Source organism: Heterocephalus glaber, unplaced genomic scaffold, assembly GCF_053883595.1.
Source record: "Heterocephalus glaber isolate CG9 unplaced genomic scaffold, H.glaber_assembly_v1.0 deba00000594, whole genome shotgun sequence".
Taxonomy (NCBI): domain Eukaryota; kingdom Metazoa; phylum Chordata; class Mammalia; order Rodentia; family Bathyergidae; genus Heterocephalus; species Heterocephalus glaber.
The window spans coordinates 13206460-13230956 of NW_028258151.1; the positions used below are offsets into that span (position 1 = coordinate 13206460).

The 24497-nt window shown below is 38.8% G+C and overlaps 1 protein-coding gene across 32 annotated transcripts in view; it reads right to left on the reverse strand.

Annotated features, from left to right (window-relative positions):
* The window catches only part of Aopep (aminopeptidase O (putative)), a 418900-nt gene that overhangs the window by 345163 nt on the left and 49240 nt on the right, over nucleotides 1-24497 (reverse strand). For 31 of the 32 annotated variants that reach the window (XR_015448844.1, XR_015448845.1, XR_015448841.1 and 28 more), the window contains one exon: nucleotides 11785-12663. Coding sequence is in view for 25 of the 32 variants with exons in the window: in XM_021259370.2 (XP_021115029.1) it covers nucleotides 11785-12578 (794 nt within the window). In the remaining 7 variants the exon portion in view is untranslated. The remainder of the gene's footprint in view (nucleotides 1-11784; nucleotides 12664-24497) is intronic. The other variant, XM_087204959.1, reaches the window with a different exon arrangement.

The window sequence follows — 24497 nt, forward strand, 5'->3', positions numbered from 1 at the left end:
AGGGGTAAGGAACTAGACATAAATCCCAAGACCATGCCTTCATAATCCACCCAAACATACCTCAAAGTGTGTTTCACCAGTCCCTGGGGTGGATCCCAAAACTAATCAAGTTGAAATGACCCTAACCACCACATCCCACTCCTTCTCAAATTGCAACTCAAATATATTTCCTTAAACCATACCTAATCTCCAAATAAAGACAACAGTGAGTTCATAATTCTGCCTAACATAACTATTCCACGTACAATCAGAAACACAGTAATCCCTTTCCCAAAGTCTCAACAGTTCCAGCATTTTACAAAAGTCCCCCAGTACAAGTCTTTTCCAAGACTCAAGGCAAACTCTTAGCTGTGAGCCTCTGTAAAAGTCAAAAGCAAGTTACATAATTCCAAAGTACAATGGCACAGAATAAACATTCCCATACTAAAACTTAAATTAAACCAAAGCAAGACTGAAACTCAACAGGGCAAACATTAAGTCCTGTAGCTTCAAATCTGGTATCCGGGACACATAGTGGTAAAATGTGAGTTCCAAAGGGCTTGGGCAGCCCTGCTCCTATGGCCTTGCAGGTTGCAACCCATAGAACCTCTCTCTTGAGCTGGCTTCATCCACCACCTACAGCTTTTCTCAGCAGGCATTCCACATTCCTGGCATCTCCAACTCTTGGGGTCTCAGTGCCTTTGGTTTCATTCTATAGCTTTATGCACTACTGCCCTGGGGCCCTTTGCCTAGACTTCCAGCCGTTCCTCTGAAATCTGCATTCCTTGTGCCAGTAAAACCAGCATCATGTGGATGATACCAAAATCTGCTATCACTGAAAGCAGTCAGGCTCCTTTGGACCATAACTGCAGCAGCCTCTAAGTGTGCAGAGGGCTGAGGATGGTAAAAGGAATCCTGGGGAACCAATTCCCTAAGAGGCCCTTCTCAAGTAGGGATCGCAGAGACTCTCTTCTCAAAAGAGACATTTGTGTTGACATTTCTGTACCCTTGAGCCTTTGTGCTCCCAGCCTCCTCCTTTCTTAACCTTTCCTGTTTCTCAATTGCAGGTTCACTCCTCCCTTCCCAACATGCCCAAACCAAGTGTCAGGGACTTCAACTTTACAACCAAAGGCCTTTGATCTTTTACAACCTGGCATCCCTCTGTATGTCTCACATTATAGTACAAATACCTGAAAACAATTTAAAGTTAGGTTATTACATTTTAACAGAGATGAAAGGTTTATCCTCTGGATATATAATCTGCTGGAATCTGGGCGTATGCCAGCAGATGGAGGAAAGGTCAACATGGAGTCTTTCCAGAGACTCACAATCATATTGCCTGCGTAGTAACTTGAATAAAGATGGCTCCCATCATACACATGTTCAAATAAGAACTACTGTATATGGAAGGCTGATTCCCTAGTCCCCTCTCCCCTCACCCTGAGGGGAGGGAAATCAATATACATCTATAAATAGCCAATACAGTATCTGAATATGTACTCACTGAAATAAATGCAGCTGTTTATTTGACATGTACAGTCTTGTACCTCAGCTATGTTGCTAAAATGTTTATGGGATAGAAGTGCAGGCACCAGCCTGAAATTCTCCAATGCTTGTAACTCCATCATCTTCAGACCAATAATTTCTTGTAGCACACAAAAGAAAACATTCATTTTATATACTCTAGGAGACCCACTTGGATCTTACATAACCTTTGAGGAGCCCAGGTTCACTGTACAAGCTATGGGAATGGGAGGATAACGAATATTTTTTTAAAAGGAGGGTGGGGAGAAAAACAGAGTAAGACAGGTTAAGGGGCAGATCCACAGCTTACTGCCATTCAAGAACTTCTAAACCAAGTGTGGTGGCACACCTCTAATCCCAGGTACTGAGGAAGCTTAAGGCAAGAGGATGGCAAGTTTGAGGCCAGTCTGGGCAACTTAGCAAGACTCTGTCTCAAAATGAAAAATAAAATTAAGAGGGCTGAGCTGCATGTGATGGTGCATGCCAGTAATCCTAGCACTCAGGAGGCTGAGGCAGGAGAATCACTGCAAGTTTAAGGCCAGCCTGAACTACATAATAAGGCCCTCAAAAGGGGGTGGAGGGGTATAGTATAGCTCAGTGCTTGCCTAGGATGTGCAATCCCCAGTACCACAATTTAAAAAAGAAAGACAAAAGAACTTGTAAACTGAGGAAGAGTCTGTCAGAATAACAACTATTTCAGGTTCTTAAGTGACTGTTCAGATGTCAAATGAGGACAAGACACACTATGCCTTCTAAGGTAATAGGTCAACTAACACTCATGTGCTTCCTCATCCTAAGGAGGGGTCATCTGTTAAGGAGATCTCATATGTGATTTATTCAAACCACATATCTTCTTTTTAACTGACTATGATGTGCTTAGTTTTAGTTTAAAATGGTTGTAAGTTCCAGTAGTTTCCATGAAGACATGAGACCTTTCTCAGACACTTGGTGATCACCGTTGAGTGATCGGAGAGAAGTCATCAGAGAAGCAAGTAGGAGGTGATGAGCCTGTAGGGGCCAAGTGTGCTGTGTGGCTAGATGGGTCTCCTGATCACTGCAGCCTGGCCAGGGGCCTCAAACTGGACAGTTCCATTAGCACCATTTATTTATTTATTTATTTATTTGCTACTGGGGATCGAACTCAGGACCTTGCGCTTTTGAGGCAGGCAGTGGAACCACTGAGCTAAATCCTCGGCTGATTAGCACCTTTTAAGAGCTTTGCAGGATTACAATCTACAGTGAGCCTCCCCCAACTTCTTTCAATGTGTTCTAACCTTTTTTACAACACTATCTTCTCTTTAAAACCATGTTACGTCTCCACTGTAGTTTTCAAACTTCTTGTTTTCTTGTGCCACAAAAAACAAGAACTACTAGGACAGAAGTACCAACCATGACTCACTCTTTCTGTCCCCTATACCTACACACACACACACACATACACACACACACACACACAAACACACACCCTTTCCTTATTACCATTCCACCTCATGGCATGATTACCAAAAGCAGAATTCGTCAGTCCTACTGACTACACGGCAGGTCTACAGAGCACGCTGCTGTGCAATAGAAAGGACTACAAGGAGTTCCACGTCAGACTGCAAACCAGGCAAGCTGCCCATGAAGGCAAAGACAGTATTTCTCACCTGGAAGCGCCTCATCCATATAGGATTGCACATGTGGGAAACATACGGAATGGAATCTTCCCATTTTACAATGAAGAAATTAAGCTCTGACGTGTAAAATGATTTCTCTGAAGTCACTTAGCATAGCTGCAACTAGTACTCAAGTCTGTGGGTCTCTCACCTTCTGGCTCTTTTCACCACACTCTGCTCCTGATCACATACGTCACTGTATTTGTCATTTTCTGCTGATGTTCGGTTCTTCTCTTTTTGTTTGGCTGGTCATTTTGGTTACTTGTTTCGATTGAGGCAGTCCATTGTTGTCTTTTCTTCCTTGGTGACTCAATTTGGATTCTGGGAGATGGAGCTATTTATAAGTATATGGGAAAAGGATACTAAAACACAAACCCTTTAAAATATTTTAAACTTTGGACTATTTATTCATTTATTTACTTTTTGTAGTACGGACACTTCCTTTGCAGTTATGCAATGATATCAGAGAATTAATCTGCATTTCCACTTTAGTTCTCTTGAATGTTGTATTGGTTTCTTGAAGCAAGGGAAAAAAAATGAACTAACTGTAGAAATGTTCTTTTTAGACTAGAAATCTCTTTAAAAACATCTTCTGCTATTCTTTTCATTATAAAACCTTTCTTTATGCTGAGATATACAACAATGAACTAATTTGGGAGGGGGTGTTTACCATATGGTTTTGATGTTGAACCAAAAATACTCCAAAAGTGTACATCTCCCTTGATCCAATTGTTGAGCAATAAATATAACAGAAAAAAAGTAGTATTTCACCAACTTCATCCTGATGCTCTCTAAAACAAAGTAACATCACAATGCTTTAGGAAAGTTTACATTTTAATACTACTTTAACTTATAAAGTATTTTCCCAGTTAGTATTCTTATTTTGAATGGTAATCCAAATAACTGCAGTTTTTCTAATAAATTTTCTCTATTAAAGCCAATTTCCCCTCCATTCAACTCTCATTTCGTGATGTCATCAGCCAAGCCCAGACCTGCTAGACCATTTGGCTGCCTCCCCAACTATTATCAGGATCCTAAGGAAAAAGGGGAATGGGTTGCTGGAGAAAATGCTTTGGTTTTAAAAGCATTTCATTAAATAGAATGGAAAAAATGCAAGGAAAGTGAAGAAAACACATAAACTTTGAATGAAGATTTCCATTTTAAACATCTTTTCTTAGGTGTATATAGGATCTAGAATAAAGAAGATATTTAGTCCTGGTTGTTTTTAGCTATGCAAGAATACCTGTACACATTGTGTTTGGTTTTTTGTTTTTGTTTTTTGGTACTGAGGATGGAGTTCAGGACCTTGTGCTTGTGAGGCAAGTGCGGTGCCACTCAGCTAAATCCCCAGCCCCACTTGTACACATTCTTGATCCTGTCCTTGCTCTCATAAAAATATTTTTAAAGGGCATACACACCCACACAGCACATAAAAGTAAACATCTTTTCCAAGAAGCATGTTGTATCAGATTGTTATGCATGTGTTCCCTCTGTCAGTCATTCTTAAATGTCACCTACAATCTAGTATCTGAGGATGGAGGTGGGGAAGGATGTTCAGGTTCAAAAGCTGGCACATCCTCAAAGTAGCTAAACTAAGACAGGTAAATAGAGAGTTCTACTTCCATATATTTCATTTCAGAAAGAGAAAATTAATGGAGAAGAAGCAATTACAGATAGTTATCTAGGAGAATAATTTTTATCTCTTTCATAGTTTCAAATATATCTTTGATTCTTTGTCAGAGAATATTGCCACTTGGTAAAAGTGGAGGAGAGTTCTTACAGATGAAGTTTTCAGGGTAGAAAGATGATGAGCTCTTTTGAAATTTGAAGCTTTTTGTTGTTGTTATTGTTGTTGTTGATTTTATTTTATTTATTTTTATGTTTTATTTTTTGAAGCAAGGTTTCATATGTAGCTCAGGCTGGCCTTGAAATCACTACGCAGCCCAGGCTGGCCTCGAACTCATGGCCATCCTCCTGCCTCAGCCTCCTGAGTAGGTGCTACCCCACTCAGCAGAAGTTTTTAACAAATATCCTTTTGGGGGCCAGGGATTTAGCTCAGTGGTTTGGCCGCCTGCTGCGCAAGCGCAAGGACCCGAGTTCGATCCCTGGTACCCCCCCAAAATATATATATATATATATATATATATATATATATATATATATATATATATACACACACTTTTTTGGGGGGTGCCAGGGATTGTACCCAGGGGTACTCTACCTCTGAGCTACATCCTCATCCCCAGCCTTTTAAAAAATGTCTTCTTTTGAGACTGGGTGTCACTAAATTGTCCTAGTTGGCCTTGAATTTAAGGTCTTGCTCAGCTTTCTGAGTGGGTGGGATCAAAGGAATTTGCCACCTTGTCCAGCTAAAAAATAAACTATTTTAAATGTTTTAGATTTAAGATAGAACACAAGATTTTCATATACTCCATACCCAATTTCCCTACTACTAGCATCTTATTTGTCACAAATTAGTGTATTTGTCACAATGTAAAGTGCAGACTTCATTCAGATTTTCTTAGTTTTTCCTGAATATCCCTCTTCTGTTTTAGGATCATCGCAACTCTTTAGGCTCTTCTTGACTCTTAATTTCATACACTTTTCTTGTGTATGTTGACCTGATAGTTTTGAGGAATACTATCAGGTACTGTGTTGAATGTTGCTCAACTGGGGTTTATCTGATGTTTTTCTCAAAACTAGACTGGAGTTGGGCCTGGGATTTAGCTCAGGGGTTCCACTGCCTGCCTCACAAGCGCAAGGTCCCAAGTTTGATTCCGGGTACCAAAAAAAAACTAGACTGGAGTTAAAGATTCTTGAGAGGAAGACCACAAAGATGCCATTTTCACCATACATACTAAGGATACTTACTATCAACACTAAGAATACATACTATCAATACAACTTATCTCTGTTATTGTTGACCTCGATCATCTTGCTAAGGTAGTACTGTCAGATTTCTCCAGTGTAAAATTATTCTTTTCCCCCTTTACATGCTGTATTCTCAGGAAGTGAGTTCACAGTTCAGCAGTGCAGAGTTATATTCCACCTCCTAGAGAATGGAATATGTACATAATTTATTTGAAACTCTTCTGCACTGTGGATTTTTCTATTCTTCTGTACTTTGTTATTTATTCAATCATTTATTCCTATCAGTTGGACTCATAGGTATTTATTTTAAACTTTGGGTTATCATCCAACAGAACCTTACATATTTGGTTGCTGAGCTTTGGCCATTAGGAGCTGTTTCAGATGAGGACTTGTCCATCTGGCATACCTCTACCGTTGTAGTTGCTATTGCTGTTTGAATGCTTCCTTACTTTCTGACAGGCTTATCTTGTATATTCCTGTCCCAGTCCTAGCCATTTCTCTAAGAAATTCTCATCCCTTTTATTAAAAGGAGAAAGGTATTAGAAACCAAGATCTGAGCTGGGCATGGTGGTATACACCTGTAATTCCAGCACTCAGGAGGCTGGGGCAGGAAGACTGTCTCGAGTTTGAGGCAAGCCTTGCTATATAGTGGGCTCAAGGCCAATCAGAACTACATAGCAAGACCCCTCTCTCAAAAAACACCAAGGTCTGGACCCTGGTGTGCTCACTGATTCTAGACCTGCTCACCTGACAAGCAAAGAGATAAATATATATTTGTACATTAAACCTTAGAACTACATATACCTGTAACTTTCTATATGCAATCATCTGTATCTGTATTAAATTAAACATGAGTTCACAGTGGTCTCCAACTCTAATTTGTTATTTCATGAAGCATTTTAGCCCCTTCCCCTTGCTATCTATAATCTCTCACTTCAACAGTGATAAACCTCCTTTGCATCTTCTACCATCCATTCATTTAATTGCTCAATTCCACCACACACATATAGTAGTATTAGAACTGTTAAACTGTAGCCCTATGGGAAACATTATCAACCACACGACAGTATTTATGTACAGTTCCCTTTGCCTTTACTCTTATAGATTCTACTCATTTCCAAAGTTACTTAGGGCAGGTTGCTGGTATAGCACAGCTGTAGAGCACTTGCCTAGCATGCAGGAGGAGATCCTGGGTTCCATCCCTAGCACCATAAAACAAAAAACAAAGTTACTTAAGGCATCACTCCCTCCCTCACTCCTTTCAGGAAAGTTGTTTCTGTTTATAATATAATTAGACTATGTCACCATCTGCATTCCAGCCTGCGATCATCTGACCTTCTAAATGATTATTTATTACCAAACAAAACAATTCAGTTTAATTCTTTACTGTGGTAGAGAGTGAGAAGTCACTAGTGGAACTTAAAAGATTCTAATTTGGACATTTTAAAAAGTTTTTGTCTAATCTCCACTTTAAAAATGTATCAAAGCTACTATAATCCATTTATTTTTTAAGTATACTTGAAAATTTTGGATATAATAAACGACATTATAAAAAAAAACAGTTCTAGAGTTGCACACCATTCCTTGTGCTATACTGGCTATTTATCATCTTCTTACATCTACATTTTAATTGGGTTGTCTATTAATGAGCTCTAAGAATTCTTTATATATTCTGCTCATAGGTTATATGCATTGTAAATATGGTCTGTTTAAGGACTTTTCATTTTAATGATGTCATTTAAAGTTCTAAATTTTGATGGAATCTCATTTATCAATTTTTTTCTTTTATACATCATGTTTTTTGTATCCTAGGTAGTTCTTGCCTACCCTGAATTCATAAATATTTTCCCTTATAATTTCTTCTTAAAGTTCTATACTTTTAGGCTTTCTTATTTAGGTTCATAGATCCCTTCAAGTTATTTTCATGTATGGAAAAAAAGGGTTGAGGTTAATTTTTTTATACACGGATACCAGGTGTTCTAGTGCCGTTTGCTGAAGACATTATCTCTTCCTCGGCTCTTGAATTGAGTTTATATTCTATAAAATGCTAATGTTAAACAACCTTTCAAAATTCAGTGGACCATATACGTGTGGTTCTATTTCTAGATTCTCTGTTTTATTCAAATGATCTATATGTCTTTCCTTACACCAACACTGCCTTGATTACTGTAGCTTTAGAAGAAGTCTTAAAATTGGGTGCTAAGCGTCTTCCAACACTGTTTTTGTTTTTGTTTTTGGCTTTTCTGGGTCCTTTGTATGCCTACATAACTTAAATTTCAATATCCAGTTCTTCATTTATAGCAAGTATACACAGACCTGAATTTTTATATATACCTTGTGTTTTCTAATCCTGCTAAATTCAAGTACAAGTTCTAGGGACTCCTAGAGATTTCTTAGTATTTTCTCTGTAGATGATCATTTTATCCACATATAAAGATTTTGCTTCTGCCATGCCAATCCTATCCTAGTTGTATCATTTTATTGCCAGACTATTTTGCTGGGGATTAGGTTTCAAAGTTTAATGGACAGATAAAGAGTAAGCATATCTGCCCTTGTTCCTCACCTTAAGGAGAAATCATTGTATCTTCTCCATTCATACAAGCCGTTCTCGCTGGAAGTATGGAGTACATGTCTTTAATCTGTTGAGAAGTTTCTGTTCTACTTCTAGGCTCCTGATAGCTTTTACCATGAACAGCTGTAGAATTTAGTCCAATACTTTTTCTCCAACTAGTGACAGGATCATGTGGCTTTTTCCTTTCCTCTGTTAAAATGATGACTTTTGGGGGTGGATCTTCCAATGCTGAACCAACACTGCCATCTCTATAACAAAACCACTTTCTACATCCTGCCAGATCTGACTTCCAATAGTTTGTTTTGTTAAACAAATTTCTATCTATGTTCATACTTTTTTCTTCTATTATCTTTATCCAATTTTAGGAGTAGCACAATGTTGAGTTCCTAAAATGAGGGGAGAAGTGTTCCTTCTTTTTTCTGCTTTAATTGATATAATTTATCAGTTAAAATGTTTATAAGCCTGCTGTTGTCATATAGGTAGGTTTTCAAGCTAGGAAGATACTTTCTTTAATGGGTGCTATTCAAATTTTATATTTCCTCCAGAGTTAGTTTCATTAAGTTGTCTTCCAAGTTACTTCTTCGAAGTTGTCAAATTTATTTCAAAAAAGATTTTTGTAATATGCTTTCTATATCCTTTTACATTCTGTAAAATCTATGGTAATGTCTCCTAGATCTTAATATTGTAATTTTAAAAATGTATAACTGATATTGTGTAACAGGAAGAAAAGGTCTAAAAGAGCAGGATAATTGTGAGGGGTAGGGGAAGGGAAAAAAGGGAAAGGAAAAAATATGAGAAGAGGAAAAAAATGGAAACAAGGTCTTTGCAAAACAGAAGGGTGGAGGGGGTGAAGGGAGGGCAAGGGAAGGGGAAAAAAAATAAGAACCAAGAGACTCATGTAATGGTACAAGATCCCAATGATGAATGTAACTGTATTTTATACCTAAAATGTACCAATAAAGTTAATGGGGAAAAAAAAAAACCAACAGTTACTCCCTTGCACAATTGAGACTTGTGTTTTTCTAAGAGCTTCCTGTTACTTTATTCAATTTTCTTACCTGCAAATGGGAATAAAGATTTTCCCAACCGGGACTGTGAATTCATGGTAAATGTACTGATAGAATTCTGTCACTCAAGGATAAATATGCAACAACTTCCTTAACTGTAATAAATGTAGACTTACTCCATGCCCTGGAAGAAATATGGTCTACCCAATAATTTTCACACAATTGCAAAATTTTCTATTTTCACACAATTAACTTCACAAAGTACTGTATGATGACCCAGACAATTACTATTCACTCACATCACTAAGGAATTATTTTTGTCTAGCAACCTGGAATCTTTAGTCAACTTAAGTCCTTAAATTATCCAGTTACCTATACATAATTACATTTATTCTTAAGCACACAAGAGAGTGTAGAGAGAGTTGGTGATCATTCATGGAGGATTATCTCGACTATAAGAAAATTCTCCCCCCAAAAAGAAGAAAAAAAATCTATGATTCTTTTTGTTACATTAACATTTCTTATCCTTGTAAGATTGCTATAATATACTAACATAATTACAAACTTTCAAGAATATAGTTTAAACTTCTGCTGTGATCATTAATTTCAATGAATCACTAGAAAAGGAGACATTAAGAGTAAATTCACCGTGTCAACCTTTGGAGGAATGAAATATACTCAAGCCTCTTTAGTCTCTTTATGGAAACCAGAATTTATTTATAAGTCATTCCTCCTCAACATTTTGGCATGTAATTTAATTCAAAAATCTAATGTCTTTCTTTTAGTATTTAAGAGAGAAAGTCATGTTTAATTTTTCCAAATACTGTCAATAATTTCTTTTCTCCCATTATTCTAGTTTAAAATGAAATATCTGGAATATTAAAAACTACCATTTCCTTGTTAAATATTAAGAGACAGTATACTGTTAAATCTTATTGAAAATCCCATTCTTGATAATTTTTTAAAATCTGAAGATACCATAAGAACAACTATTTCTTTTCCTCTGTCTCCAGAGAACATCCAATAAATTACTCTATAAATAAATCACTGGCATAAGTTTGTACAAATCTTGCAGTTCCCCAAAGGCTGCTTCAGACTCTAGCTGCCTACACAGGAAGTGAACTTATTTTGAGCAGGCTGGAGACAAGAGCAGGAGGTAAGATCAGAGGTAAAGACTGGGATAAGTGGGCTCAAAAAAAAAGAAAAACCCTAAAAGGTTTTTGAGAGGTGAGTTGAGGAAGAGATACAAACAATTCCAGGAGACAACTGCTTCAGTTAAGGGGTCCCAGTGCTATAAAAAGATGGCTCTCAGACACAATTAACAAAGATCAACATTCCTCCATCCAAACTCCACAATGATTATCATAATGATTTACAATATGTTAGCATAGAGAAATAGATCAAATAATGAGGAATCAATAAAGTTTAGAATTTCTCAAATCCTAAATAAATCTGGACAACTGTTGGAGGAAGGGCAATAAGAAAAGACCAAATGACTGCCTAAATGCATCCCATGGAATACCATGCCTCATCAATTTGTTCTCTCTCCACCAAAACCAGTTTTCCTGGTACCAAATACCAAGAATCATGGCCAAAGAGATGAGCAGGCAGCCTCAGCAAGACTGTTTCACACCTCTAGAAATAAATCTTTCTGTTTGCTCTGAGGGTTCACATCACGAGACAACTGAGAAAGTCCAAAGGCACAGCTGCCCAGATAGGTACAGTAAGAAAATCACAAAGTAGAGCTGGCTTTATTTGAAAGCAGTTTGCCTAGCTTCACACCCACCCAACTTCACAGCAGTCTGGTTCTCTCAGGGGACAGGAATTTTGAGGAGTACTTGTTTCCAGACTTATTACTTTCATGGGCAGCAGGGGAAGTCACTAGCTATGATCTTAACCAAGAGTCAGGCTCAGGAATTCCATCATTAAGCTTACATTTCAATGTCCTATCTCAGAGGTATGGGCTTTTAATAGTCTTTTCATCCTGACTTACAGGAGGTAATCCTATTAAAAGTTCAGCCCACCTGGGAATTTATCTGCTTCTCTGTGGGTTACCCAGGCTACCTAGGTAATACCACAGAACAAACAGAAGCATCTCTATAAGTTGGCCCCTTGTCAGAGAGCATCCCTGAGATGTGTGACATTAGCAAGACTGCAGAGTGCCAGGATAACCTACCTGCCACTCTGGTCTGAGGTCCAAGTAACTGACTGCCCCTCAGGTTTGGTTTTGTAGGATATCCTGATTGCATGGGGAAAGTCAGTAGCTGTCTGAGCCCCTGTCTTCCTGATCTGTAAGCTCCAAGTGTCAGTGTCAAAGAAGAGTTCCCCGCAGCTAGGAGCCTGGCTACAGCGAACAAAATAGTCTAACTGCTTCCTCCAATGAACTGCAGGCAGAGTCACAAGTTCATGAACAATCTCATTCCTGAGCTCTTCAGAAACAGTCGTGAGCTTGGAAGGCCTTATAAATTTTTCAATACCGGGCACAGCAGCAACATCCACCTCTTCGACCTTTAACACAGATAAATCACAGCAGTCCAACACTAGCAAAAAATCTTCTCTCCCATGATTCTCTGTGTCACAGCAGTACTTTGAGCTAGAGATCCCAGAAGCCTGTTCCTGGTTGTCATGGTTACCATCTTTATCAGAAGTATCTTCTTCACCTTTATCACAAATTACAAAATCACTATATCCCACATTAAATGTTGTTCTTGCATTTGTCACAGGAATATGGCAGAGTTCAGGTGTCCTAAATTTGTAGGCTTTGTTTGATGCCAACTGGCAAGTTTCCTTGGTAGAGCTAGTCTGTTTCCTGAATCTGCTTCCATCCTCAAAGAAAAGCACTATGGTGCCCTCAATGATGCGACTTTCAAAATCCACCTCTAAATCCAGTACATAATGCTTCACAAGCATGTGGCTGGTGTTGGCCATGAGAGGCAGATCATCTCGGGAAGGATCCAGCTTTATTTCCATGGTCTAGCTTGCTGTTCGAGAGCTTCGCTAAAATCTCAGATGGGGCTTTGTCTCTGCCTTAATCTTCTACAATCATAAGTGGCTGCTAAAAAAAAAAAAAAATCTCATGTCACAAGTTATGTTTCACAATTTTCAGTCCCCTAGCAAAGAAGAAAAGTACAATTAGGTAATTTCCAAAGAAGGCCCTTGAGCTGGGAATTTAGCTCAGTGGTTCCGCCTCCTGCCTCACAAGCACAAGGTCCCAAGTTCCATCCCAGGTACCAAATCAAAACAAAAAACAAAGAAGGGCCTAAATGCTCCTGCAGACCGCTGCTCCTCCAAGTTGACTGCCATCCTTAATAAAACCTCATTGTGGTAGATGCTCATGGCTACAAAGCAGACTAATCTTCTTGACTGACATGAAAGAAAGCTGCATTATGGGGTTTCTAAAAATATTTCAATTACCAATGGAATAAAATAGGCCTCCACAAAGCCAGAAGAATCATGTTCCTAACTAGAATAGTCCTTGTTTTGGAAAAGAGCAATTGTTATGCAAAATCGTAACTGAGAATCACTGTGCCTCTTGTTTTAAAAGATATTAAATGTATCATTTCTAATTTTGTGCATCAAAAGATAAGTGATTGTTTCTCTACTGTGATTCTAAGTAACAAGTGTGAGTGAGGACTGAATGGCCTCATACATTTTATTCTTTGAGAGTAATAATTTAATACATACAATGTAACTCCAGGGATTAATGTACTTTTCACATTAGGACTGCTCTCATATCAGCACTTCCAGTAAATTATGGGAAAATGAGCCAATTTACCGGGAGTGCATTCTAAGTATTCCTTTGAGATTGTTCATGGAGATTTTTCAAATTTATAGTTAAATACTCAAGGTATATCATTACATCTTAATAGCTGAAAACCCATTAACATTCTGGATAATAGCCTTCTTGTGGCAAACAAAAGGTCTTCTCATTTGGAAAAAAAGTATGCAAATACCTATAAAAGGAGAGAAATTAAAATGTAGAAACAGATGTTGTAATAAAATGTACAAATTCTTCATAAAAGTTCTGAATCAAAATGTATTATTATATAATAGCAATACAGCTAAAAGAAAAATTATTTGAAATTATTTCAGTGCCTAATGTGTACCTAATTTCTTTAAGCATATGCTATTCGTTTATTCTTTTATCAAAAATATTTTTAAATGGCAGAGGAAAAATAAAAACTCCGACAGAGTAGATATATTTAAAACAATTTTTGTATTTCTAAATATCAGGAGGGATTCTTTTATCAACTATAAAACATTACTTGCTTGACTTTTCAAGTAAATTGTGCCCCTGTACTGTTTTAACTTGCTTCTCTTCTGACTTAATCTGCCTGTCCACTATATCTCTTTATTTCCTTCCCTTCTAGAATCTCATTTTGGGGCCAGGCATTTAGCTCAGTGGTGTTGCCGCCTGCCTAGCAAGTGCTAGGTCCTGAATTTGATCCCCAGAACTACCCCCCCCCACACACACACACAGAAAAAAACCTTGGAATCTCATTCTAGCGAACTACCCTATTGAATTTTTGGTTTCTACCTCTCCACAGGTGATTTCCTCATCAAAGTCTCAGCTAATCTTAAGACTGTGGCCTCCTACATCCTTGTACAATCTGGTCAAAGCTATTTTTCTAGTTGTGGAGATGATACTCCCTTTGTATCCCTGTCTGCTAGCCAGATGGCTTGCTCAAGACACTACTTCCTGAAGATGGCCTGACTCCATCCCTCCCTGACTTCTTCACTGAGCCTTCTGCCATCTGAGGACACTCTTAGCTTCCATCTAAGAAGCTGCCCAATCATATTCTCATATCCACCTGCCCAATCCTATTCTCTCTCCATGCCTCAGCTCAAGCACAACTGCCTCTCAAAACCCTATCCTGGTACCTATGTCTCATCCACCAAACTGAGGATATTCATGACTTTAAATATAATAGGAGTAGAGAGAAATTAGGAATGCAGATCATAGCTTGATATTTCTTTATGCAGAAGCTAGTACTTCTCTTGAGCCTAGAAAAGTCAACAGGTGCAGGAGACAAACTAGAGTTATATTTCTGTATGAGAATGACCGAACTTACTAATGATTAACAACCTCTGATAAAGCCATTGACTATATCCATGTAATGAGAAACAGTGATGCTAAAATTCCATCCTGCTGGTGTTCTGAGCTGCTAACATGCAGCCTGATTGGGCTTTTCAAACAACATTAATTTATTACAAATGAAATCACACACAAAACCCTTGTGGCTGTCTAAACATTCATATTTAAGGAAAAACGGCTTAGCGCTTATATGTAGATATAATCATTCATTGTTTAACCCTAGTAGATGCCTTCATTTATTTCTGAAAATTTGTATAATTTAAGAACAAAATACATTAAATAGAGCAGGGAACTCTGAGCCCCAGGCAGTGGACTGATATCAGTCCACTCCATGGCCTAATGAAACCAGGCCGTATAGCAGGAGGTAAGTGAAGAATGAATGAGTGAAGCTTCATCTGTATTGACAGCCACACCCCATTACTCACATTACTGCATGAGCTCCACCTCCTAACAGATCAGCAGCGGCAATAGATTCTCATAGGAATATGAACTCTACTATGAACTGTGCATGACAGGGATCTAAACTGCTCACTCCTTATGTGACTCTAAGGCCTGAATACCAGAGGTAGAGCAGAGGTAGCCATGCTAACACTGGGGAGTCGCTGCAAGTAGAGATTAATATTAGTAGAGAAGTTTGACTGCACAGAGACTACAATAAATCAGTTGTTGCAAACTCATATCAAAACCCTATCAGTGACTGGCAAGTGAAAATTAGGCTGTATGTGGTGGCAGGCTTTATAGCGGCAAGTGAGTTGACATACAATTGTACAGCTGCATCTAGTAGCAGGCTTTAAATAAGAATCCAACACTTATTCCAGTCCATACTTGTTGTACCCATTTTATTTACCACTTCTGTCCATGCCTCTTTCCTATACTATACACTTGTCTCAGTCACAGTTTGGGTAAGCTCACAAGCTAACTAGCCAAAATGACTAAAATGTAAACATCACTGGAGAGCTTCTTTGAAAAGGGAGAAAGACCCATGATGAGACAGCAGAAGACTCTAGGACTGCCAACAAAAGGAAAGTGGCATTTACAAGAAAACGGCAAGAATTCTACTTAAATTACAGATTTATTGCAGCAGGTGATTCACATTCTCCAAGCCTGCTTCGTATAATATGTGGTGAACAGCTATCCAACCAAGTATGAAAGCTTCAAAACTATTTCACCACATGGAGAGCAAGCACCTGCATTAAAAGATAAACCTCTGGAGTTTTTCAAAAGAAAAAAATTTAAAAAGAAGCAATTATTTAAGGTCACTACTTCATCAAATGTGTCTGCATTGAGAGCATCATTCTTTGTGGCTAGTTATAATGCTAAAGCTAAGAAGCCCTTTACACTGGTGAAGAATTGATCCTGCCTGCTGCTAAGGACATACGCTGTGAACTTTCAGGAGAGGCTGCAGTTCAAATGATGGCACATGTTCCTTTTTCAGCTAGCACTGTAACTAGACAAACTGATGAAACAGCAGCAGATAATCAGGCACAAATTCTAGAGAGGACTGAGTCACAATGATATGCAATCCAGGTTGACAAGTCTACCAACGTTAGCAAGACAACAATGCTTGTACTTGTTTGATATATTTTTCAGGAAGATGTGCATGAGAATATGTTACATGCATTTTTATTGCCAATCAACACCACACCTGCAGAACTATTCAAGTCTCTGAATGATTACATACCAGGAAAACCAAACTAATCCCTTGATGTTGATATATACACCAATGCAGTGAATGCCATGACCAGATGACTTTTTGGTTTCACAACACAGGTCAAAGAAGTTGCTTCTGAATTTGAGCTACGGACTATGTTAGCCATAGAGAAATGCTTGCTATAAGAAAAATGTCACCTGAACCTTACATTTTGCAAGATGTGATTAAAATTATCAACCACATTAAAGCACATGCCCTTGGCTCATATTTGTTCATGTAGCTCTACAAGGAGATGCACACAGACCACACACATCTTCTCCTATACACAGAAGTGAGAAAGCTGACAGAAGTGAGATGGCTTTCTAAAGACAGACAACTGGCCAGAGTTTCTAAATTATGAGAATCACTCCAGAGATTTCTTTTAGAAAGACAGTCACCATTGGCAGCACATTTCTGTGACACAGAATCGTTCACTAAACTTCCTTATGCACGTGAAATATTCAACCTGCTCAACAGACTCAATTTGTCACTTCAGGGGAGCATGAAAAGTATATTCAAGTCAGCAGCTAAAGTGGCTGCATTCAAAGCCAAATTGAGATTATGGGTGCAATGAGTGAACACTGGGAGTTTTGAAATTTTTCAAACACTAGCAGAGATTTTGAAAGACTGAAAAGCAGACTTCTTTCTCTCAGTTGGTGCATTTAGCTATCTCAGCTTTAAAAGAGCTTGAGAATCAGCCCACTGCAGACAGGTGGTTCTGCGCACGCCCTACCGAGGTGCCCAGTCGTGTGGAACACGCCAAATCAGCCCGTGCCCCAGCAACAATCCACTGGACCCCTCCCCCGCTCCTCTGTACAGCCACCTGGTTCCACACTACAAAGACGCAGAGGACACCGGACCACCAGACCACAGTACTGCTCCTGGCTCAGAGGTAGGGGCTTCTGAGCCGCCATCCCACTGCTCCTGGTCCAAAGGAAGGGGCTTCCCAGCCACCATCTCTCCCACTGCTCCCAGCCCAGAGGAAAGGGCTTTTGGGCCACCTTCTGTCCCGCCACTCCTGGCCCAGAGGTAGGGGCTTCTGAGCCGCGATCCCACTGCTCCTGGACCAGAGGAAGGGGCTTCCAGGCCACCATCCCTCCCGCTGCTCCCAGCCCACAGGAAAGGGCTTTTGGGCCACAATCCCTACCGCTGCTCCCGGCCCCTGTCCCACCTCTCCCAGCTCAGAGGAGGTAATCCGTGCAGGTGCCAAGAGCCCCCTGCCCCAGTTGAAATGAGAAAACATGTAAATAAGTCTCAAAACCAGACTTCCAGATCACCTACAGCAACCCCAAAGGGAAATGAGATGGAACACTCTGATACTCAACCACCTGGACCCACTGAACTGGCAACAAAAGGGGATCTGGAAAAAATGAAATCAGAAATAATTTCTCAGATAACAGGAGAAATTGTGCCCCTAGTGCAAGACATGATTAATAAATCTAGAGAGGAGCTCAGGAACATGATGGAATCTCAACAAAGGAAACAAATGGAATTCATAAAACAGATACAAATAGATTTCCAGGAGATTAAAAACTCCATTGAAAGTCTACACAGCAGAATGAGCCAATGTGAGGACAGAATTTCAGATATAGAAGATAAGATTGCAATTAATGACCAGGAAAAGAAAAATTGCTTCAAAATTATAAGGGAACATGAGAAATCAATCCAGCAGCTGCTAGATGAGGCAAAGAAGAATAACATAAGACTGATTGGAGTCACTGAAGAAAGAAGAGAGAGTGCAGATGACATAAAAAATCTCTTCACAGAAATAATGGCAGAAAACTTCCCAAGCAGGGGAAAAGAGCTTGATATACAGACACGTGAGGCATATAGGACTCCAAATAGCCTTCATCAAAAAAAAATCTACACATAGGCATATAATTGTTAAGATTCCAGAAACACAACAAAAGAATACAGTTCTACAAGCAGTTAGAGAAAAGAAACAAATCACATACAAAGGAAAGCCCATCAGAATCACAGCAGACTTCTCAACACAAACCATCAAGGCAAGAAGAGCTTGGAGTGACATATTCCAAGCCCTAAAAGAAAACAGCCTCCAACCCAGATTGATGTACCCTGCAAAGCTATCTTTCAAAATGGATGGAGAAATAAGATACTTTCATGACAAAGAGCACCTTAGGAACTTCGTGAATACCAAACCAGCACTCCAAAGAATTTTACCCAATAGCCTAGGAACAGACATTGAGGATTATAACCCCAGGAAGCAAAGCAGAATGAACCCATCTGGCATGACAAGAAATTAAATGTAAAGGGGGAGAACCCAACAAAAAGAAAAAGTCATGGCAATGACAAGTCGATACGTTTCAGTTATAACCACCAATGTTAATGGTCTCAATTCACCAATCAAAAGAAATAGACTGGCAGAATGGGGCAAGAAGCAAAATCCAACAATATGCTGCATATAAGAAATACGCTTAATTCAAAAGGAAACTCATAGACCGAAAGTTAAAGGGTGGGAAACAATACTCCATGCGACAGGAACCCGAAAAAAAGCAGGAGTAGCTATCCTCTTCACAGATCAAGTAGATTTCAAACCAACACTGATTAAGAGAGACAAAGAAGGACACAACATCCTTGTAAAGGGAAGAATCCAAGAGGAAGAGATGACAATCATAAATATCTATGCACCAAACACTAGTGCACCCAACTATATAAAACAAATACTAACGGACATGAAAAGTCATATATGCACTAATACAATTGTAGTGGGGGACGTCAACACCCCACTGTCACAAATAGATAGATCAACTAGACTAAAAATAAGTAATGAAATACTAGAACTCAATCGAACTCTTGAACAAATGAACTTAACAGATGTTTACAGAGTGTTCCACCCCACAAAATCAGAATACACATTCTTCTCAGCTGCACATGGGTCAGTCTCAAAAATAGACCACATACTCACACACAGAACATGTTTAAGTAAATGCAAAGGAATTGAAGTTATCCCCTGTATATTATTAGACCATAGTGCAATGAAATTGGAGATCAATAGCAAAAGAAACTCAAAAAATTCCATAAACACGTGGAAATTGAACAACACACTTCTGAATAATCAATGGGTCACAGAGGAAATTAAAGAAGAAATCAGACAGTTCCTTCAATTAAATGACAATGACAATACAACATATCGGAATCTATGGGACATAATGAAAGCAGTCTTACGAGGGAAATTCATAGCAGTAAATATGCATATTAGGAAAACAGAATGAGCCCAATTAAACAACCTGATGCTGAACCTCAAGCTTCTAGAAAAAGAAGAGCAGGACAACCCCAGAGCTCATACAAGGGAGGAAATTATAAAGATCAGAGGAGAAATCAATGCAATGGAGACTAAGAGAACGATACAAAAAATCAATGAAGCCAAGAGCTGGTTCTTCGAAAGAATCAACAAAATTGACAAACCCTTAGCCAACCTTGTCAGAAAAAGGAAAGAAAAGGCCCAAATCCATGCAATTAGGAATGAAAAGGGTGAAATTACAACAGACCCAGCAGAAATCCAGAGAATCATCAATACCTACTTCAAGAACCTATACGCCAATAAGATGGACAACACAGAAGAAATGGACAGATTCCTACATACATATGAATTACCAAAGTTGAACGAAGAAGACCTAAAAATTCTGAACAACCCAATATCAACCAATGAAATTGAAAATGTAATTAAAAACTTATCAACTAAGAAAAGCCCAGGCCCTGATGGCTTCACTGCTGAATTCTACAAGACATTTAGAGAGGAACTGCTGCCACTACTGTTTAAACTCTTCAATGAAATTCAAAGGGAAGCAATACTCCCAAATTCATTCCTGGAAGCAAGCATCACCTTGAGCCCCAAAGAAGAGAAAGACCCAACCAAAAAGGAGAACTATAGGCCAATCTCACTAATGAACATAGATGCAAAAATCCTTAATAAGATAATGGCAAACAGAATGCAGAAGATCATCAAGAAGATCATACACCCTGATCAAGTGGGATTCATCCCAGGGATGCAGGGATGGTTCAATATACGAAAATCAATCAATGTAATACACTGTATCAATAGAGCCAAGGACAAAAACCATATGATTATCTCCACAGACACAGAAAAAGCATTTGACAAAATCCAACATGCATTTATGATAAAAACCCTACAAAAAATTGGAATAGATGGTCTCTACCTCAAACTGATAGAAGCCATCTATGAAAAAGCAACAGCCAATATCATACTAAATGGACAAAAACTGAAATCCTTCACACTAAAATCAGGAACAAGACAAGGATGTCCACTATCACCACTCTTGTTCAATATAGTTCTGGAAACATTAGCCACGGCAATTAGACAAGAGAAAGAAATAAAAGGAATAAAGATAGGAAATGAAGAAGTCAAATTGTCATTATTTGCAGATGACATGATACTCTATATAGAAGACCCCAAGAACTCCACCAAAAGTCTTCTAGACTTAATAACCAAATTCAGTCAAGTAGCTGGTTACAAGGTCAACACACAAAAATCAATAGCTTTCCTCTACACCAATGACAGACTCACTGAGAGAGAAATAGGGCAAATAATTCCTTTCACAATACCATCCAAAAAACTGAAATCCCTAGCAATCAACCTAACGAAAGAAATCAAAGACCTCTTCTCTGAAAACTATGGCACTCTGAAAAGAGAGATTGAAGATGATATCAGAAAATGGACAGACATCCCCTGTTCCTGGGTAGGAAGGATTAATATAGTGAAAATGGCCATAGTTCCAAAACTGCTATATAGATTTAATGCAATTCCAATTGAGATCCCAGCAGCATACTTCATGGACCTTGAGAAAACAATACAAAAATTCATTTGGAACAAGAAGAGACCCAGAATAGCAAAAGCAATTCTAGGTAACAGAGACATGGCAGGGGGTATCACAATCCCCAACCTGCAACTATACTACAAAGCTACTGTGATAAAAACAGCATGGTACTGGCAAAGAAACAGACTTGAGGACCACTGGAACAGATTACAAGATGCAGAAACAACACCAGACACACTCAGCCATCTCATCTTTGATAAAGGAGCCAAACACCCTCACTGGAGGAAAGATAGCCTCTTTAATAAATGGTGCTGGAAAAATTGGGTTTCAACTTGCCAAAGATTAAAACTAGACCTCTATCTCTCACCATGCACTAAACTAAAATCAAAATGGATTAAAGATCTAAATATTAAAATAGAAACTCTGAACCAGTTGGAACAGAGGTTAGGTAGAACCCTTGAAGACATCGGTGTAGAAAAAGATTTTATGAACAAAACTTCAGTTGCCCGTGAACTAGCACAAACAATCAACAAGTGGGATCTCTTCTTATTAAAAGGCTTCTGTACAGCAAAAGAAACCACCAGCAGTGTGAAGAGACATCCCACAATGTGGGAAAAAAATCTTCACTTGCTCTTCCTCAGAAAAAGGTCTACTATCTTGAATCTATAAAGAACTTAAAAAGATCAGACCTCCCAAATTTAAAGACCCAATCCGAAAATAGGCATCTGAAATGAACAGACATTTGTCACACAAAGAAGTAGAAATGGCAAATAAATACATGAAAAAATGTTCAGCATCACTGGTCATTCGAGAGATGCAAATGAAAACAACGCTGAGATTCCACTTCACTCCAGAAAGAATGGCTGCTATCATGAAATCAACCAATAACCAATGCTGGGGGCCTATGGAGAAAGAGGAACCCTGTTCCACTGCTGGTGGGAGTGTAGACTGGTGCAAGCATTGTGGAAATCAGTATGGAGATACCTCAAAGAACTAGGACTGGAAGTCCCATTTGACCCAGCTATTCCACTGCTGGGGATCTTCCCCAAAGAATTAAAAGAATCATACCACAGTGATATATGTGAACCCATGTTCATAGCAGCACAGTTTGTGATAGCTAAAACTTGGAAACAGCCCAAATGCCCATCAACTGGAGACTGGATAAAGAAAATGTGGTTTTTTAATAAAATGGAGTACTACTCAGCCATAAAAAATGAGAAATTAGAGACATTTATAGCTAAGTGGATGCACATTGAGGCAATACTCTTAAGTGAAATAAATAGGACACACATGTATTAAATACCGAATAGTTTCTCTGGTGTGAGAAACTGAAAGTGTAAATAAGGACTAAATGTATAATAGGTAATGTGAAATAGGAAGAAAAGGGGCAAAGGGGAAGAAAGTGGGAGGGCTAGGGGAAAGGATAGAAGGGAGTGGGATTAATATGAGAAAATGGAAAAATAGGAACAAAATCTTTGTAAATAGGGAGGAATGCAGGGGTTGAAGGGAGGGCTGGGCAAGGGTAAAAAATAAGAACCAAGAGAGACTATGTAAAGGTGCAAATTTCCAATGATGAATGTCATTATATTGTATCTCTAAAATGAACCAATGATTAGAATGAATAATCGATAATGCAAAATAGGAAAAAAAGGTCCAAAGGGGAAGGAGTAGTGGGAGGGGCGGGGAAAGGAAAGAAGGGAAAGGAAAAATGATGAGAAATGGAAAAAATGGAAATAAAGTCTTTGTAAATAGGGAAGGGTGGAGGGGGTGGAGGGCTAGGAATGGGGAAAAAATAAGAACCAAGATGCATTATGTAAAGGTACAATTCCCAATGAGAAATGTAATTGTGTTGTATACCCACAATGTACCAATAAAAGAATTTAACAAAATGAAAAAAAAAATGAATAAATAAAAGAGCTTGAGCAATACTTCCTAAACAACAAAAGACCCCTGAATTGGGCAGGAATGGCTCCACAACCCATCTGAGAATAGCCAGGTGAACTGACTTTGTCTGCCCTAGAAAAGGATCAACTGTTTGAGAATGCAAATCATGCTGGCCTGAAAAGCTTTGTTTGAGACAACTTCAAATCTCTATGCATTCTGGATTAAACTTAAAGCAGCATATCATGAGATTGCCACAAAAGCACTGAAAAGCCTGCTTCAATTCCAAACATTCTATCTTTGTGAAGCAGAGACAGTAACCAAAATGAGATAACGAAGTAGACTGGACACAAACAACACACTTTGGGTAGCACGGTCTTCCATGACCCCTAGATGTGACATCCAATTGCAGGAAAACAAGCTCAGGGGTTCCACTGATTGTTTTATGATGAGCTGTATTAACATTTCATTATATATTAGTGGAATAAAGAAATAAAAAACATAATAAATGTAATATACTTGAATCATCCCCAAACCGTATCTTTCACAAAACTGGTTCCTGGTGCTAAAAAGGTTGTGGACAGCTACACTAGAGCACTTTACTGCTCTTGTCCTTGGTGCCAGAGAACAATGCTGTGGCACTGCCATGGGGTCCTATTCTTTCAAACCTGTTCTTAAAACCACTGTTATAAAAACCCCGTGACTAACCACTGCTATCTCTAAAATAAGTGTACTACATTGTGTGTTTTGGGATTTTATCTTTGGGGCTTTGCTTTTGGATTTGGGGGTTTGGGTTGTTATTTCTGTTTTATTTTTTGTGGAGAAAGAGGGTCTTCCTATGTTCCCCAAGCTGGCCCCAAACTCCTAGGCTCAAGTGATCATCCTATCTCAGCCTCCCCAGTAGTCTGAACTATAGGCATGTGTCACCACACTCAGCTTTAATTTGTATTTTAAGTACTTAAATATTTGTCATCCTCTCATTCTCAGGGCCATCTCATTTGTATTGTCCAAAACACAAATCAAATGTCACCTCTTCCATTTCCTCACTCTCCTTTCTTTATCTTCTTCAAGTTTTAGACTAATAACTAATTCTTCCTGTGATCACTTTGGGGGAAAAGGAGAAACTTTAAAGTCAGCCCTAGAATATGCAGAAGAAAATTGTCACTTTTGCATTTTTTCCAACCTATATGATGTGTAATATGTCTTTTGTCATTTGTTGCTTATTTCGCTACTTCCTACTTGTCTTGGATTCATGGATGACCTCAATCTCCTTTCTCTGAAAGCACATAGCTCTTACTGGTGTCAACTGGGGTCACAATTCCACATTTACAAAAAACTGAACTGACTGTGGTTGCAAACGCGTGTCTGTGGCCACCTTGAAAGGCCTCTCTCAGCAAATGGTAACCATATTTCTAAGCAGTCTGTTG